This window comes from Myxine glutinosa, chromosome 6 (genome assembly GCF_964187855.1).
Source record: "Myxine glutinosa chromosome 6, kmMyxGlut1.1, whole genome shotgun sequence".
NCBI classification, from domain to species: domain Eukaryota; kingdom Metazoa; phylum Chordata; class Myxini; order Myxiniformes; family Myxinidae; genus Myxine; species Myxine glutinosa.
The window spans coordinates 115,808,072-115,826,642 of record NC_136266.1 but is presented as its reverse complement, the minus strand read 5'-3'; the positions used below and the strand labels follow the sequence as shown (position 1 = coordinate 115,826,642).

The following is an 18,571-nucleotide window of genomic DNA, read 5'->3' as shown; positions in this document are numbered from 1 at the left end:
TGCTGATATCTTTATCCATGGGCAAGATGGGAATCTTCCAAAATGTCATAAAATAGACTTGATTTGGCAGAGTGAAAAGTGACTGTCATACCCTATCTTTCGGGGAAATAACCCCCAAACCTCAGTTTTGGGGCTGAATGTTTTTGCTGCCATTTTACCGATAAAATAATTTTAAAATGCATTTTCATCAATACCTGAGATGGTGACCTAGAGAACTTTTGGAAAGTTTGGCGAGTTGGCATGGAATGACCCAAAGTCAATGGCTGCCAGAAATTACACAAGTGACTCTCTAATAGGGGTAGTAGAGTTTACCAGTGCTCCAAAGCTGACAAAACAGTCTTTCCTGTCCTTTAAAAAATTGTTTTATCAATACTATCACCCCAAGGTGGGAATGTCATAGTAGCCACAGGTTTCTCAAAGAGCACCATTGTTTATAAGACAAATCTTTAACATACGGAGGAAATTGGACAATTAATGGTGGGTAGATACATCATGATAATGATATATAATTATTATCCAAGTCTTTCTGATGAAATTGAGCCCAACTTGCTTTATATCGATTTGGAATTGATGGTGGATTCGTTTTTTGGTTCACTATTGTTAATATTATTATTTCTGTACACAGGACAAACAGTGGAGGGAGAAGAAAATGGGGAATGTGGAATCATTCTTGACAGCAACAAGATGTCACTGCAACATGCTGCGGATCTGCTTGCAGCTTGACTCATCATTGATATGTCGCGTGGTGTACCTGTGGGTGGTGAGGATGTCACATTAGGGTGGTGATAAATTAGCTTGCACATCACGCCAATTTTAATAATAAGTTGTATGGCCTGTTGGGAGGTACATTTGTAGGTACCTGAGAGCGTTCATCAGAGCTTCCACATTTGCAGCGGGCTGCTCCTTGAGCACACGGATGCACCCCTTCATCTGTACATATAGCACAATCAAGCAGTCAGTTACACAGGAAATGAAGTCTCCCTGTTAGATAGACACAATTAGAATCCTCTTTTCGGAGCATTATCTCATCCAGCCAGTCTGGATAAATGAGCTGGATAAATGGGATTGACGGAACGCCGATAACACCTATCAATGAATGTTTATCAACTTTTCTTTCATCCATTTTCAACCGTTCTCTGAATGTTTTTGTTTTAACACACACTAGAGTTGATATTGACGTTTTGTGGCGTAGGATCAAATGTGGCACCATGTGGGGCGATTGAGCAAACTCTATCGATATTGAGGGCTTTAGATGCCCAGACCATCCTGCCTTCATTGTTCATCCGCCTTTTAAGCCGGCAGTATCCTAGCCAACTTTGAAATGTCATTATTACTCACCAACCCAACATTAGTTATTGTCAAAACAAGACTAAAGAAACTTACAAGTTCTTCACGCAATTGTGGTAAACAAATTTGGCTTTTGTGCCAGCGTGACACACCATACACAGCATGGGCGATGCCTTCATGTATGGGCCAATACCGTTACAAATGGGGGGAAGATTTGGCTTTTAATGTCGACAAAGAACATTATCCTTACAACTTGCAACACACAACTTGCGATTCCAAGCCCCACACACATCTGCCATGCTACAAGTCTGAAAAGAAAAATTGGCAAAACGAAGACATTCGCTCCATGTGAATCATGGAAAAGCATGCAAGGCGAGAAATCACCAGATCACTTCACCCCAGATCCACTTTTCTGAAATACCGACTTCTTTCCTGGAAGTCCTAGCAGTGTCCATGTGGTTTTTACCTCTCCCACCCCTCACCCCCATTCCCATGCCTCCTCCCCCCAAGCCACCTCCCTCCAACAGATCTCCCGATGTCCCTGCTCTCAAATGTTGTACTTGTGTGCTTCCCTCTCTCTCTCCCCATCTTGTCTCCCACTCCCTTTATTTTGTCTTATGTGTCTGTTTCTTTTTGTCATTAATGTTAGCTCTTACACGAGCCTCGATCTTGTATACAAAAAAAATCAAAAAAATCCATGATTGCATCATTCCTCGAATAGACATTAAACTGTGTGTCCCGTCTGATAACTAGCACTGGTCGTTTAAGAACATTAAAGATCCCTCGGTCTCTTCTGCAAAGAGGCCAGAAATATCTGGCATCCCGAACAAGTTCCAAATTCCTACGCAAATCACCTTCGGTCAAGTACCCTGCGGTGGAGTGGTGACCTGTCCGGGATCGTTTCTTGCATTGAAACGTCTCTCGACTTGTCGTGAATGTCCAGAAGCTCTATCCAGAGTATGGGTCTCCATTACTAATATTATAATTATTATCATACTTAATTGAGAGTTTAAAAATAACTTGAAAAAGTGATAATTTTCAATGCTCATCCAAAACATCAGGTGATGCAAATAATGGTCATTTTGTAAGAATGTATAAGAAATTGTGATTGACATATTCAATGCTCCCAACATAATAACCATAATAAATACTGGACTGAAAAATAATTATAGTTTTGGAATACGTCCAGAAGAAACTGGAGATGTAAAGGGTACCTCACACCAAAAAATGTTTTTTTACGGACGTCCACGGATGTTCTTTCTACGGCAGCGTTGCGATTTTTTGAGCAAAATCGTGAACACCCAGGAGAGGATTTTGCTTGACCGTGACCGATTCACAGCGGTTTATTACGGTTTAGTACGGACTGCTACGGCTTCGTTGCGGATATACACGGCGGAGATACGGTTCCTCTACGTTTGCTTGAGGTTCCTTACGGTTCCCGGCCCAGAATATAAAAACGGGGGGCCCCCCGCTCTCCCCTCATTCTGCTGCTGACTTCCAAGGGGGCAAGACCTCTCCAGGAGAGCCATGGACGGAGCACCCGCTGCCCAGAGAGTCCAAGGAGAGGGAGAATCCTTGCGGATGGTTAGGATGGCCTTACGGAGTCTTACGGTGGTGTTACGGCAGTTGCGGAAGCGTTGAGGAGGCGTTGAGGAAGCGTTGCGGTCTAGATTTCCGTAGCACTGCCGTAATTGTCTTACGAGAGTTTTGGTCCAGACCAAAACTCTCGTAAGAAATTACGACCCCTCCCGGATGCTTAAGGATCCATACGAATGCTCCAGGAAGCGTTGAGGATGTCCCAGGTGCCACAAGGAATGCTCCCGGTTGTGCACGATTTTTTCACCGCAGCGCCGCCGCAACGACCCCGTAAGGCCGGTGTGAGGGGGGTTTTACCAGGTGTGTTTGGACCACATTGGTATCGTGTGGACAAATGCAAACATTTGAAATAACTGATCCTCCACTTTGGGGCAACTTGTGTACCTTTGCCTAACCACACTGGTTTCCATGGCCCATCGAAAATGGGAACTCTCCATGCGACACCTGTTTGCAGTGTGACCGAGGTGCATCTTTCAGGATTTCTCATGTTTTTCTGATCCAAACAAAATACCTGAGGTCTTTATAATCTGTACTCCCTTCTGGTCGTTATTATTATGAGCGAGGGGCATACATTATCAAAGGACAAATTGATCTATTAGTGACTGGAAATTGCAGCAAAAAAAAAAAAAAAAGAACCACCATTTTTCCCCGCAGAGCAGGGGTTGACCTTTTTTTGGGCACCGTAGTCCCCTTTTTGAAGCAATGTTTTATGGCCGGATGCCTTTCCTGCCGCCAACCCTGTTAGTCACCTCTTGCGACACACAGGGAATTACCAGTGAACTGGTACTCAATTTGCCGACCTCAGAATGATGACAGGCTGAGTTAACCCCCCTGGTGTTAATGATTCGAACCCAGGATCCTAGGATCCCAAGCCGGCACCCTAACCGCTAAGCCAACACCAGGCTCAACTGGAAATTGCAGCGAAGGAATGAAATAATCAAACGCTGTCAGCGTCAAATCCGATATAACTTCTCTCAATTTTTTCAGAAAGGTTTGAAATGTCAAAAAACGCTTCAACGATGATAATTATCTCTGGCAAATGGACCCTGTAGGGTTGTGCAATGATAAAAAGTAATGGTGAGTGACAGGTAGCAGGAAGACCCACGTCTATTTTGGAGGTTCTGGCAAAGGCACCCACGGGGTGCACATGGTCGTACAAGATGATTACGCCGACCATTACTCGTAGGCAGAAGCTTTCCGTCTCGGGACTCGCAAAGCGCCCACGATATTCTCTGCACAGGGGAGAAGGAAAAATGGTTGTATCGCTGAGTATGTCACTGGACAACAACACCACCAGCAGCATGCTCGACCCCACCACAACCACTTACACCACCAGTTTCAAGAAGCGCTCACCATTAGTAAACACAAATATGATGGTGTTGTGCATTAACGTCACCAATCCCCATATTCCTCCATCTCTCCATTGCTTACCCTCACTTATGATTGAGAACCAAATGAGGGCTCCAGCGTGAGGGGGTAACTGCTCAGACATGTTTGTAAAAGTGCTACTTGATAACAGATATTAACCAATTACGGTGTTCAAAACAATATCAACTAGAACGTACTTGGTAGAGTGCATACCTGCACCAGGCTGAACATTGTTTTTTTTAGGTCATCTCATCTCGATTCTCAAAGACATTAACTTATAAAATGGGTCGTGATGTCCGGATCATTGTCCATCGGTCCGTTAACTTTTTGCTATTTTTTCCTTCTCCTCCCTTATCACCAGGCTATTTGTTCTGAGACTTGACACAAAACTACAAGAAAGTAGCCCGCACAATCGCTCAGGCTTCGATTTTTAGATTTCGGATCAGAGGGCCTACCAGGGAATCAGGGTGGTCCCAGGGGGTCCCCCAAATCAGCAGAGGTCTGAACGACAACCTCAAGAGATTACCATCAACCCACACGGGGCTATTTTTTTATTAAGAATAGTTAGGCTCGTGGAAGAGCTAGAACACAGAACAGATCAGGACACAACATATCAAAGGGAACAGCAGGGGAAGGGGGGAACGCCAATAGCATTGAGGAGGGAGAACCTCGATGAAGATGGTCAAACAAGAGATGCAGGTAACGATGGAGTTTAGGGGAGAACGCAAAGCAGGAACCTGCAATTCGGTCAGAGTGCTGGCAATACCTTGCCTACTCTTCCCGAAGGACACCACGGGATCATTAACATCCACCAACTAATGCTGGCAGACAGGGCGCCCAGTTTAACGTCCATCTGAGGCATGACCCCCTGCTCGCAAAACACCATAATGATAGTTTGTAGCTGGGCTGAGAGTCAAACCCAGGATATAGACGGCTCAAAGGTGAGTGTCTATACATCTAGGCCATCATGCCGGCTGTCGACACCTCCGGCACAGGTTTTGATCACATTACTGGGAATAATCTGGATAAACTGGTTGGGAAGGTTCCTTTCACATTTAGTGTCCTGTCCCAATACTTTTGGTAATACAGTGTATATTATTACACAGAGGATGTGAGACGTTTACTTCAATAAACATGGCATTAAATGGGACGAAGAAACACATTAGAAGGGACTTGTTCCATTGGTCGCAGCATCAAGGGCAAATGTTTGGATGTGAAAACCAAGGCAACCTGACGTATTGATGAGGAATGAAAGAGATCTGAGGGTCGGCAACCCTGGATTATAAGTTATTATAAGGTATTATAAGGTATTATAAGGATTATAAGGTATTATAGGAGAAAGAAAAGCAGATAAATAAATTATATCTCCAACCACTCACCTTCAATGTGGTTTAACATCATGTGACAACTCAACCACCTTTAGAGGCCATTTTTCCCCACACAGCAGGGGTTGGCCTTTTTCAGGCACCTTGGTCCCCTTTTTGAAGCAATGTTTCATGGCCGGATGCCCTTCCTGCTGCCAACCCTGTTAGTCGCCTCTTGCGACACACAGGGAATTACCAGTGAACTGGTACTCAATTTGCCAAAGGATGACAGGCTGAGTCAACCCTCCTGGCATTAATTCAATGATCGACTAGGATTCGAACCCAGGTTCCTCGGATCCCAAGCCGGCACCCTAACCGCAAAGCCAACACCAGGCTCATCATGTGACAACCGCTGTAACGCAATCAGATGTGACATATTGGCAAAGTTTGGCACGGCCAGCAGGAGGCGCTGATATCGCATTGCTAGGATGAGAACACCAAATGTAAACATTGTCCAAGAGGTGTTTGAGTCGAAAACCTTCGAACCTGGGTCTTTCATGCTTACAACGTACTCAAAACAGGCCGTTTTGGGGAGTCACTCATAATGATTAAAATCACCCATTCCAGAATCCATGCACATAGAGCTGGCCCTTTCATTTTTCACTTTATTTGGTTACCTGATTCTCTAAATCTCGATTTGAGATAGAGAAATCAACTGTGAAATGAACATCCTCGTAAATAATGACATAGTGTACAACTCGACGGTAAAGATGATGTTAGACCGTGAAAGTAGCGAAGAAGAAAAGAAGAACCACCTTTGGAGGCCATTTTTCCCCGCAGAGCAGGGATTGGCCTTTTTTGGGCACCGTGTTCCCCTTTTTGAAGCAATGTTTTATGGCCGGATGCCCTTCCTGCCACCAACTCTGTTAGTCGCCTCTTGCGACACACAGGGAATTACCAGTGAACTGGTACTCAATTTGCCGACCTCGGAAGGATGACAGGCTGAGTCAACCCTCCTGGCATTAATTCAGCGATCGACCGGGATTCGAACCTAGGATCCCAAGCAGACCATGAAAGTAGCGGAAGCTATATCAATGAAGCATGCATGGTCCAATCTGCATCATCCATGTGAGCATCACAAATACCGAATCATCCATTTCTGAAATGGACCTCACATCATAGATGGGTCATGACCACCGTTTTTATTTTCACCGCCTCTACTCCGGTCTAGCTCTGTCTGCCCTCCCCGGGTCCTCCAGGACACACTTGTTCTTCCAGTCACCTCCTCCTGGGCCCAACCCCAAAAATCCAGGCCCACCCTACACCTTAACTCCTTTGTTCCTCTTTTACTCTTATAGTCATGCTTGAGAGTTCACTAACGCAATATCTCATCGTTTTATAAGATACCCAGTCAGTACAGCGTACTTGAGTTTTAACCAGTACCAGATATCCACTACCAATCTGAGTGATTGTAGAGCTCTCACTACCGATTGCAATTTAAGAGACTGTCTGTGTGCCAGTTGCCATTAAGGTGTCTGTTAAATGTCTTTGTCCTGAATGTGATTTCGGCACAAACTCCTCCATGAGTCTTTTATCTCTGTGAAAACAATAATGTGTATGATCCGTTTTATCCTGACGAGCTTTTCATTCATTCATAACATTGAATGACGTTGTCAAAGGATGTGGACTCACGGCATCTCCAGCATGACTTTGCATACTCCCGCCATGGTACAGAGACAATCAGTGGTGTTCTCCAGCCGCAGGTTCTTGTTCTGTTATTAGAAAGAGAAGGAAGAGAAGAGATGCGGCGTCGAAAAAACATCGATTGTTGCAATTTGCTAAGCTCCATGTTCACATCAATTCACGACGCAGAAAGTACGGCAGCACTTGAGGAAGAGAGAAGAGAGAAAGCATTCAACAATGCAGAGCCTCACCAAGGTATGGAAGGGAGGACCTTACCAAGGTATGGAAGGGAGGACCTTACCAAGGTATGGAAGAGAGGGACCTTACCAAAGTATGGAAGGGAGGACCTCACCAAGGTATGGAAGGGAGGACCTTACCAAGGTATGGAAGGGAGGACCTCACCAAGGTATGGAAGGGAGGACCTCACCAAGGTATGGAAGGGAGGACCTTACCAAGGTATAGAAGGGAGGACCTCACCAAGGTATGGAAGGGAGGACCTTACCAAGGTATGGAAGGGAGGACATCACCAAGGTATGGAAGGGAGGACCTTACCAAGGTATGGAAGGGAGGACCTTACCAAGGTATGGAAAGGAGGACCTCACCAAGGTATGGAAGGGAGGACCTTACCTCGGCAACGAAGCGTGAAGTTGTGTCGCTCAAAGTTTTCAACATGGGCGTTGCCTCCGCGTAGAATAGCGACATCCGGTTTGCCATCTCGTTGGTGACATCCACGTCGCATAAAGACTGTGAAGATGACAACCGCATTTTGGGTGAAAACACCAAGCAGACTTCATCTGAACATAGGCGTAAACATACTAGGTACAACTGAACAAGGGTAGACTTGGGAAATGGTACAAATAACCGAACTGTGCGCGCGAAGTGAAAAGTGGAGTGAAGCAATTGGTTCCCTTTGCCTGTCTGTCGATCTGTCTGTCTACAGTCTATGATCGAGGAACTGCTTAATTCATCTAAACCTGAAGGGGATGCACGTGTGTGTGTGTGTGTGTGTGTGTGTGTGTGTGTGTGTGTGTGTGTGTGTGTGTGTGTGTGTGTGTGTGTGTCTGTGTGCGAGAGCGTTGTTCTTTAATCTTTATCCGAAAAATCTCTTCTCCCTGCTTTAAAAATAAAAATGGTTTTCTCTGCAACTGCTTGTTAGCTCACCTAGAACGAAGTTCATTGGAGCTTATACGATGGCGCGTCCTCAGTCCGTCAGTCTATCCGTCCGTCAGTCCGTCCGTCCATCCATCCATCCATAAAAACTTGAAACTTCTCCGAAACCGCTGATGGGATTGCGACCAAATATGGCATAAATGATATTTGTTGTGTTGTGACTAAAGTTTGTTCACGGCATTAAAAAAAATCGGGGTCTAAGGGGTTTTACCGGGGTCAAAGTGGATCCAGGTTTGACCCCCCAAAAAATAAGAATTTGCTATTTCCCCTGAAACTACACACAATATTTCTATGAAACGTTATCACAACTTTGATCAGCTGTGATGTACCGAAGATTGTTCGCGGCATTAAAAAAAAAAATCGAAGTCTGAGGGGGTCGACGGGGGTCAAATTTGGTGCAGGTTTGACCCCCCAAAATAGATATTTTGCTTTCTTCTCTGAAACTACACACACAATTTCAATGAAACTTCACCAAAACCTTCACCACCCATGATGCACCAAAGTTTGTTCACGGCATTAAAAAAAAATCTGCCCCCTTAGGGGTCTACGGGGGCGGTTTCCCCCCAAAATAGGTGTTTGCTTTCTTCTCAGAAACTACACACACAATTCCAATGAAACTTAACCACAACGTTCATCACCCATGTTGTATGTTAGTATGATATGATTATGTTAGTATGATTCTACATGCTGCCCTGTCTTCTAGCAAACATTGAATTGGATAAAAATACCCTCAGTCGGTACAGTATAGTGTTTATTCTACCAGGTGAGCGCCGGGGGTATTGCCCCTATGTTCTGATTGATGTGAAAAGTTAAACATAGGAGCCATGGAAAATGTTTTATTGCTACCCCTGGCGTCATAGGTCACATGGTATGGCAGCCACATTGGATTAAAGGAAAAAATTTAGACATAATTTTCTCTGAAAACGCTCAACAAAAAAAATTGAAACTTGGCACTTGTCATCAACTCCCCATGGGGTATGTAGGGTGATCACGACGACGTCATCGCTGAAGAGGTATTCCAGCTATAATTGTTTGAATTGAAATCTTTATCCGAAAAACCTGAAACTTCACATATCACTATGACCCGATGTGAGGAACAAGAAAACAAGAACCACCTTTAGATGTGAGAGAAGAATTAAAATTATAACATTCATAACCCATGCCAGAAAAGCTGTGTGACATAATAGGGTGCATGGATGATACAGGTGTATCGGCCATAACAGTGGGCCATATAATGGTAGCAGGTCAGTTAACGATGGTATTTTTGTTCAGAATGAATGCGCAAGACGAGACTATGCACTCTACGAGTGCCATTCTAGTTGCAATTGATTTTATATTTCGAACACTGTGGAACACAAATCGGAACATGAATCGAAACACGAACTTGCAGTTTAGCAGTATTTTGGCTCAGAATTTGGCAAATTGTAGGGATTCTCATCCCGATCCCCATGCACACAGAGTAGCAAGATCAAAAAAAAAATTAGTCTGTCTGCCTGTCTGGAAGTCAAACAAAATTGAAAATCATTCGAAACAGGAAACTTACTGTTTTTGGGGACGTCATAAATGACACAAACAACAGGCATGAACCATTCATGTAACGTGTTAAATAATTTTCCGCCCATGTTCTCAGCGTTGGGGACTATCGAGATTCAGTGAAAATCGTCGCTCGTAGGAAATATAAATCGTGCTTGGAAACACAAAGCAAGCATTTAAAAGATCCTTTCCATGTCCTTTTTCTCAAGACTGCGCAGGTCTTATAAGGTGTTCTATGAACTCTCTAACTTCATGATGTGGTACATTGATTGAACTCTGAGGGTAGTTTTGTGAGGTGGATGCATGACCAAATTATAAGAGTGGGATTGTGAAGTTGGACACTTCACCAAACTGTGAGAGTATTATTGTGACTTGTTACACGTGACTAACTCGGCAGCCATTTGGACCCACAGGTAGGCCAACCTTGCTGTACATACCTTTGCACTGCGCATTCGCATTCGACTGAGAGTTCGCCTGTAGTAACTGAAGTCATTCTGGATTGCTGGATTCGTCATCTGTGAACAGGAAAATGAACGTCACATTTTTTTTTTAATACAAGATCGAGGCTCGTGAAAAAGCTAGCATTAATCAAAAAACGACAAACTGACACATAAAACCTTAGATAAAGGGAGCGGGAGACAAGATGGGGAGAGAGAGAGGGAAGCACGCAAGCACAACATTTGAGAGCAGGGACATCGGGAGATCTGTGGGAGGGAGAGGGCTTGGGGAGAGGAGGCACGGGAAGGGGGGGGGGGGGGGAGGTTAAAAACAAACAAACAAAAAAAAAAACACATGGACACTGCTAGGACTTCCAGGAAATGACAGAATTTCAAAAAAGTGGATCTGGGGCGAATTAATGGGTGCAGAAAAGATCAAGGTTTTGGATGGGGGAAGATAAGAGATGGTGGTGAACAGCTGTTTTAAAGACCTGGAGGGTGGAGTGGGATTGAAGAGAGTGAGGGAGTTTGTTCCAGAGGCGGGAGAAAAGAGGAATGAAGGAGTGAAGGTGAGCAGAGAGTCTTGATTTTGGCAGTTTAACCATAAGAGGGTTGCAGGCAGATCTTGTGCGACCTGTAGGAATATTTTGGGGACAGAGCCCAGACAGAGCTGGGGGAGCAAGGCCAGAGAGGAGTCGGTAGAAGACAGAAAGACCACCAACCTGCCTGTGGTGAGTAAGTGAAAGGCCCGTGGAGTTAGCTTCATCGCAGGAGATTCCAATGATTCTGAAAGCTTTGGTTTCAACAGCGTGAAGACGAGCTAGGTGTGAGGCAGGAGCACCAGCCCAGAGGGGAGAGCAGTATTCCATTGAGCTGCGGATGAAAGCCTTGTATGTGGTGAGGACCTCAGGTGTGCCAAGGAAGGACTTCGCACGACGGAGGATGCCGAGTCGGCGACTGGCTTTGGAGGCCAGATTGGAAATGTAGTTTTCCCAGGAAAGATCATGGCAGATAGTGAGACCCAAAAGCTTGAGTGACAGAACTTTGCACTCTTGCATACGTAAAAAGTCCACAAACACCACTGGAAACAAGGATAAATAATAAACCATTTATTATTACTCTATCAGTATAGTTACAGTTGAGGTGGTGTCTAAATGTGACGATGACTGAAGATAATAACAAGTCAAGTGAATCCACTTGGATTCCGCCCAGGTTGGCACATGGAAATTATGATGTAGCATAATTATCATCTCGGGTCAAGATTTGAAATTATGCCATGGTTTTTGTAAAATTGCTACTAGTATTCACATTATGTACTTTCACCAAAACATACATCATCATAGAAACATACATAGAATTTGGGTCCTCTGGGTCATTTGGGTCCTCTGGGTCATTTGGGTCCTCTGGGTCATTTGGGTCCTCTGGGTCATTTGGGTCATTTGGGTCCTCTGGGTCCTCTGGGTCATTTGGGTCCTCTGGGTCCTCTGGGTCCTCTGGGTCCTCTGGGTCATTTGGGTCCTCTGGGTCCTCTGGGTCCTCTGGGTAATTTGGGTCCTCTGGGTCCTCTGGGTCCTCTGGGTCATTTGGGTCCTCTGGGTCATTTGGGTCCTCTGGGTCATTTGGGTCCTCTGGGTCATTTGGGTCCTCTGGGTCATTTGGGTCCTCTGGGTCATTTGGGTCCTCTGGGTCATTTGGGTCCTCTGGGTCATTTGGGTCCTCTGGGTCATTTGGGTCCTCTGGGTCATTTGGGTCCTCTGGGTCATTTGGGTCCTCTGGGTCATTTGGGTCCTCTGGGTCATTTGGGTCCTCTGGGTCATTTGGGTCCTCTGGGTCATTTGGGTCCTCTGGGTCATTTGGGTCCTCTGGGTCATTTGGGTCCTCTGGGTCATTTGGGTCCTCTGGGTCATTTGGGTCCTCTGGGTCATTTGGGTCCTCTGGGTCATTTGGGTCCTCTGGGTCATTTGGGTCCTCTGGGTCATTTGGGTCCTCTGGGTCATTTGGGTCCTCTGGGTCATTTGGGTCATTTGGGGCCTCTGGGTCATTTGGGGCCTCTGGGTCATTTGGGTCCTCTGGGTCATTTGGGTCCTCTGGGTCCTCTGGGTCCTCTGGGTCATTTGGGTCCTCTGGGTCCTCTGGGTCCTCTGGGTCCTCTGGGTCATTTGGGTCATCTGGGTCATTTGGGTCCTCTGGGTCATTTGGGTCCTCTGGGTCATTTGGGTCCTCTGGGTCATTTGGGTCCTCTGGGTCATTTGGGTCCTCTGGGTCATTTGGGTCCTCTGGGTCATTTGGGTCCTCTGGGTCATTTGGGTCCTCTGGGTCATTTGGGTCCTCTGGGTCATTTGGGTCCTCTGGGTCATTTGGGTCCTCTGGGTCATTTGGGTCATTTGGGTCCTCTGGGTCATTTGGGTCCTCTGGGTCATTTGGGTCCTCTGGGTCATTTGGGTCCTCTGGGTCCTCTGGGTCATTTGGGTCCTCTGGGTCATTTGGGTCCTCTGGGTCATTTGGGTCCTCTGGGTCATTTGGGTCCTCTGGGTCATTTGGGTCATTTGGGTCCTCTGGTTCATTTGGGTCCTCTGGGTCATTTGGGTCCTCTGGGTCATTTGGGTCCTCTGGGTCATTTGGGTCCTCTGGGTCATTTGGGTCCTCTGGGTCATTTGGGTCCTATATTCCTATCCTATAACATATATATCCTATAACCTATCCTATATATATCCTATATCATATAACATATATCCTATATATCCTATAACATAACATATAACAAATATATCCTATATTATGTACTAGCGAGCGGCCGCGTACCAGCCAAAGGGGTAGCCCATGGTTAGCCTAAATATAGATTTGATGACGTCATGTTTACACATCTGAGCGACAGAAACTGGCTACACATCTGAGCGACAGAAACGGAGCTTCACTTTTGGAGAGACAGAAATTCCCAGGCAAACGCTATAACGCACCAGGTTTACAACCTGTGCGTTAATAACAAGTGAATCCACTTGGATTCCGCCCAGGTTGGCACATGGAAATTATGATGTAGCATAATTATCATCTCGGGTCAAGATTTGAAATTATGCCATGGTTTTTGTAAAATTGCTACTAGTATTCACATTATGTACTTTTCTTTTGATTTAAACATCCATAAATACAAAACAAATAGTTTTGTAATCTTAAAAATTTATTAAATGTACAAAAATGGCATTTGTACAAAAAATGACATTTGTAAGAATATAAATGACGGGTCATTTGGGTCCTCTGGGTCATTTGGGTCCTCTGGGTCATTTGGGTCCTCTGGGTCATTTGGGTCCTCTGGGTCATTTGGGTCCTCTGGGTCATTTGGGTCCTCTGGGTCATTTGGGTCCTCTGGGTCATTTGGGTCCTCTGGGTCATTTGGGTCCTCTGGGTCATTTGGGTCCTCTGGGTCATTTGGGTCCTCTGGGTCATTTGGGTCAATTGGGTCATTTGGGTCCTCTGGGTCATTTGGGTCCTCTGGGTCATTTGGGTCCTCTGGGTCATTTGGGTCCTCTGGGTCATTTGGGTCCTCTGGGTCATTTGGGTCCTCTGGGTCATTTGGGTCCTCTGGGTCATTTGGGTCCTCTGGGTCATTTGGGTCCTCTGGGTCATTTGGGTCCTCTGGGTCATTTGGGTCCTCTGGGTCATTTGGGTCCTCTGGGTCATTTGGGTCCTCTGGGTCATTTGGGTCATTTGGGTCCTCTGGGTCATTTGGGTCCTCTGGGTCATTTGGGTCCTCTGGGTCATTTGGGTCCTCTGGGTCATTTGGGTCCTCTGGGTCATTTGGGTCCTCTGGGTCATTTGGGTCCTCTGGGTCATTTGGGTCCTCTGGGTCATTTGGGTCCTCTGGGTCATTTGGGTCATTTGGGGCCTCTGGGTCATTTGGGGCCTCTGGGTCATTTGGGTCCTCTGGGTCATTTGGGTCCTCTGGGTCCTCTGGGTCCTCTGGGTCCTCTGGGTCATTTGGGTCCTCTGGGTCCTCTGGGTCCTCTGGGTCCTCTGGGTCATTTGGGTCCTCTGGGTCATTTGGGTCCTCTGGGTCATTTGGGTCATCTGGGTCATTTGGGTCCTCTGGGTCATTTGGGTCCTCTGGGTCATTTGGGTCCTCTGGGTCATTTGGGTCCTCTGGGTCATTTCGGTCCTCTGGGTCATTTGGGTCCTCTGGGTCATTTGGGTCCTCTGGGTCATTTGGGTCCTCTGGGTCATTTGGGTCCTCTGGGTCATTTGGGTCCTCTGGGTCATTTGGGTCCTCTGGGTCATTTGGGTCATTTGGGTCCTCTGGGTCATTTGGGTCCTCTGGGTCATTTGGGTCCTCTGGGTCATTTGGGTCCTCTGGGTCCTCTGGGTCATTTGGGTCCTCTGGGTCATTTGGGTCCTCTGGGTCATTTGGGTCCTCTGGGTCATTTGGGTCATTTGGGTCATTTGGGTCCTCTGGTTCATTTGGGTCCTCTGGGTCATTTGGGTCCTCTGGGTCATTTGGGTCCTCTGGGTCATTTGGGTCCTCTGGGTCATTTGGGTCCTATATTCCTATCCTATAACATATATATCCTATAACCTATCCTATATATATCCTATATCATATAACATATATCCTATATATCCTATAACATAACATATAACAAATATATCCTATATTATGTACTAGCGAGCGGCCGCGTACCAGCCAAAGGGGTAGCCCATGGTTAGCCTAAATATAGATTTGATGACGTCATGTTTACACATCTGAGCGACAGAAACTGGCTACACATCTGAGCGACAGAAACGGAGCTTCACTTTTGGAGAGACAGAAATTCCCAGGCAAACGCTATAACGCACCAGGTTTACAACCTGTGCGTTAATAACAAGTGAATCCACTTGGATTCCGCCCAGGTTGGCACATGGAAATTATGATGTAGCATAATTATCATCTCGGGTCAAGATTTGAAATTATGCCATGGTTTTTGTAAAATTGCTACTAGTATTCACATTATGTACTTTTCTTTTGATTTAAACATCCATAAATACAAAACAAATAGTTTTGTAATCTTAAAAATTTATTAAATGTACAAAAAATGGCATTTGTACAAAAAATGACATTTGTAAGAATATAAATGACGGGTCATTTGGGTCCTCTGGGTCATTTGGGTCCTCTGGGTCATTTGGGTCCTCTGGGTCATTTGGGTCCTCTGGGTCATTTGGGTCCTCTGGGTCATTTGGGTCCTCTGGGTCATTTGGGTCCTCTGGGTCATTTGGGTCCTCTGGGTCATTTGGGTCCTCTGGGTCATTTGGGTCCTCTGGGTCATTTGGGTCCTCTGGGTCATTTGGGTCCTCTGGGTCATTTGGGTCATTTGGGTCCTCTGGGTCATTTGGGTCAATTGGGTCATTTGGGTCCTCTGGGTCATTTGGGTCCTCTGGGTCATTTGGGTCCTCTGGGTCATTTGGGTCCTCTGGGTCATTTGGGTCATTTGGGTCCTCTGGGTCATTTGGGTCCTCTGGGTCATTTGGGTCATTTGGGTCCTCTGGGTCATTTGGGTCATTTGGGTCCTCTGGGTCATTTGGGTCCTCTGGGTCATTTGGGTCCTCTGGGTCATTTGGGTCCTCTGGGTCATTTGGGTCCTCTGGGTCATTTGGGTCATTTGTGTCATTTGGGTCCTCTGGGTCATTTGGGTCCTCTGGGTCATTTGGGTCCTCTGGGTCATTTGGGTCCTCTGGGTCATTTGGGTCCTCTGGGTCATTTGGGTCCTCTGGGTCATTTGGGTCCTATATTCCTATCCTATAACATATATATCCTATAACCTATCCTATATATATCCTATATCATATAACATATATCCTATATATCCTATAACATAACATATAACAAATATATCCTATATTATGTACTAGCGAGCGGCCGCGTACCAGCCAAAGGGGTAGCCCATGGTTAGCCTAAATATAGATTTGATGACGTCATGTTTACACATCTGAGCGACAGAAACTGTCTACACATCTGAGCGACAGAAACGTCTACACTGTTGGAGCTTCACTTTTGGAGAGACAGAAATTCTGGGTCATTTGGGTCCTCTGGGTCATTTGGGTCCTCTGGGTCATTTGGGTCCTCTGGGTCATTTGGGTCCTCTGGGTCATTTGGGTCCTCTGGGTCATTTGGGTCCTCTGGGTCATTTGGGTCCTCTGGGTCATTTGGGTCCTCTGGGTCATTTGGGTCATTTGGGGCCTCTGGGTCATTTGGGGCCTCTGGGTCATTTGGGTCCTCTGGGTCATTTGGGTCCTCTGGGTCCTCTGGGTCCTCTGGGTCCTCTGGGTCCTCTGGGTCCTCTGGGTCCTCTGGGTCCTCTGGGTCATTTGGGTCCTCTGGGTCATTTGGGTCCTCTGGGTCATTTGGGTCCTCTGGGTCATTTGGGTCCTCTGGGTCATTTGGGTCCTCTGGGTCATTTGGGTCCTCTGGGTCATTTGGGTCCTCTGGGTCATTTGGGTCCTCTGGGTCATTTGGGTCCTCTGGGTCATTTGGGTCCTCTGGGTCATTTGGGTCCTCTGGGTCATTTGGGTCCTCTGGGTCATTTGGGTCCTCTGGGTCATTTGGGTCCTCTGGGTCATTTGGGTCCTCTGGGTCATTTGGGTCCTCTGGGTCATTTGGGTCCTCTGGGTCATTTGGGTCCTCTGGGTCCTCTGGGTCATTTGGGTCCTCTGGGTCATTTGGGTCCTCTGGGTCATTTGGGTCCTCTGGGTCATTTGGGTCCTCTGGTTCATTTGGGTCCTCTGGGTCATTTGGGTCCTCTGGGTCATTTGGGTCCTCTGGGTCATTTGGGTCCTCTGGGTCATTTGGGTCCTATATTCCTATCCTATAACATATATATCCTATAACCTATCCTATATATATCCTATATCATATAACATATATCCTATATATCCTATAACATAACATATAACAAATATATCCTATATTATGTACTAGCGAGCGGCCGCGTACCAGCCAAAGGGGTAGCCCATGGTTAGCCTAAATATAGATTTGATGACGTCATGTTTACACATCTGAGCGACAGAAACTGGCTACACATCTGAGCGACAGAAACGGAGCTTCACTTTTGGAGAGACAGAAATTCCCAGGCAAACGCTATAACGCACCAGGTTTACAACCTGTGCGTTAATAACAAGTGAATCCACTTGGATTCCGCCCAGGTTGGCACATGGAAATTATGATGTAGCATAATTATCATCTCGGGTCAAGATTTGAAATTATGCCATGGTTTTTGTAAAATTGCTACTAGTATTCACATTATGTACTTTTCTTTTGATTTAAACATCCATAAATACAAAACAAATAGTTTTGTAATCTTAAAAATTTATTAAATGTACAAAAAATGGCATTTGTACAAAAAATGACATTTGTAAGAATATAAATGACGGGTCATTTGGGTCCTCTGGGTCATTTGGGTCCTCTGGGTCATTTGGGTCCTCTGGGTCATTTGGGTCCTCTGGGTCATTTGGGTCCTCTGGGTCATTTGGGTCCTCTGGGTCATTTGGGTCCTCTGGGTCATTTGGGTCCTCTGGGTCATTTGGGTCCTCTGGGTCATTTGGGTCATTTGGGTCCTCTGGGTCATTTGGGTCCTCTGGGTCATTTGGGTCCTCTGGGTCATTTGGGTCATTTGGGTCCTCTGGGTCATTTGGGTCATTTGGGTCCTCTGGGTCTTTTGGGTCAATTGGGTCATTTGGGTCCTCTGGGTCATTTGGGTCCTCTGGGTCATTTGGGTCCTCTGGGTCATTTGGGTCCTCTGGGTCATTTGGGTCAATTGGGTCATTTGGGTCCTCTGGGTCATTTGGGTCCTCTGGGTCATTGGGTCCTCTGGGTCATTTGGGTCCTCTGGGTCATTTGGGTCATTTGGGTCCTCTGGGTCATTTGGGTCATTTGGGTCCTCTGGGTCATTTGGGTCCTCTGGGTCATTTGGGTCCTCTGGGTCATTTGGGTCCTCTGGGTCATTTGGGTCCTCTGGGTCATTTGGGTCATTTGGGTCATTTGGGTCCTCTGGGTCATTTGGGTCCTCTGGGTCATTTGGGTCCTCTGGGTCATTTGGGTCCTCTGGGTCATTTGGGTCCTCTGGGTCATTTGGGTCCTCTGGGTCATTTGGGTCCTATATTCCTATCCTATAACATATATATCCTATAACCTATCCTATATATATCCTATATCATATAACATATATCCTATAT

General features: G+C 46.1%; 1 protein-coding gene across 7 annotated transcripts in view; it reads right to left on the bottom strand.

Annotated features, from left to right (window-relative positions):
- Positions 1-293: 293 nt before the first annotated feature.
- The window catches only part of LOC137430218 (CYFIP-related Rac1 interactor B), a 102,219-nt gene continuing 83,941 nt past the window's right edge, over positions 294-18,571 (bottom strand). For all 7 annotated transcript variants that reach the window (XM_078780427.1, XM_078780426.1, XM_068120909.2 and 4 more), the window contains exons 6-11: positions 10,379-10,456; positions 7,866-7,982; positions 7,248-7,327; positions 3,989-4,115; positions 860-930; positions 294-751 (exon numbers count right to left, since the gene is read on the bottom strand). In XM_078780427.1, coding sequence (XP_078636553.1) covers positions 688-751; positions 860-930; positions 3,989-4,115; positions 7,248-7,327; positions 7,866-7,982; positions 10,379-10,456 — 537 coding nt within the window. In that variant the 3' untranslated portion in view covers positions 294-687. The remainder of the gene's footprint in view (positions 752-859; positions 931-3,988; positions 4,116-7,247; positions 7,328-7,865; positions 7,983-10,378; positions 10,457-18,571) is intronic.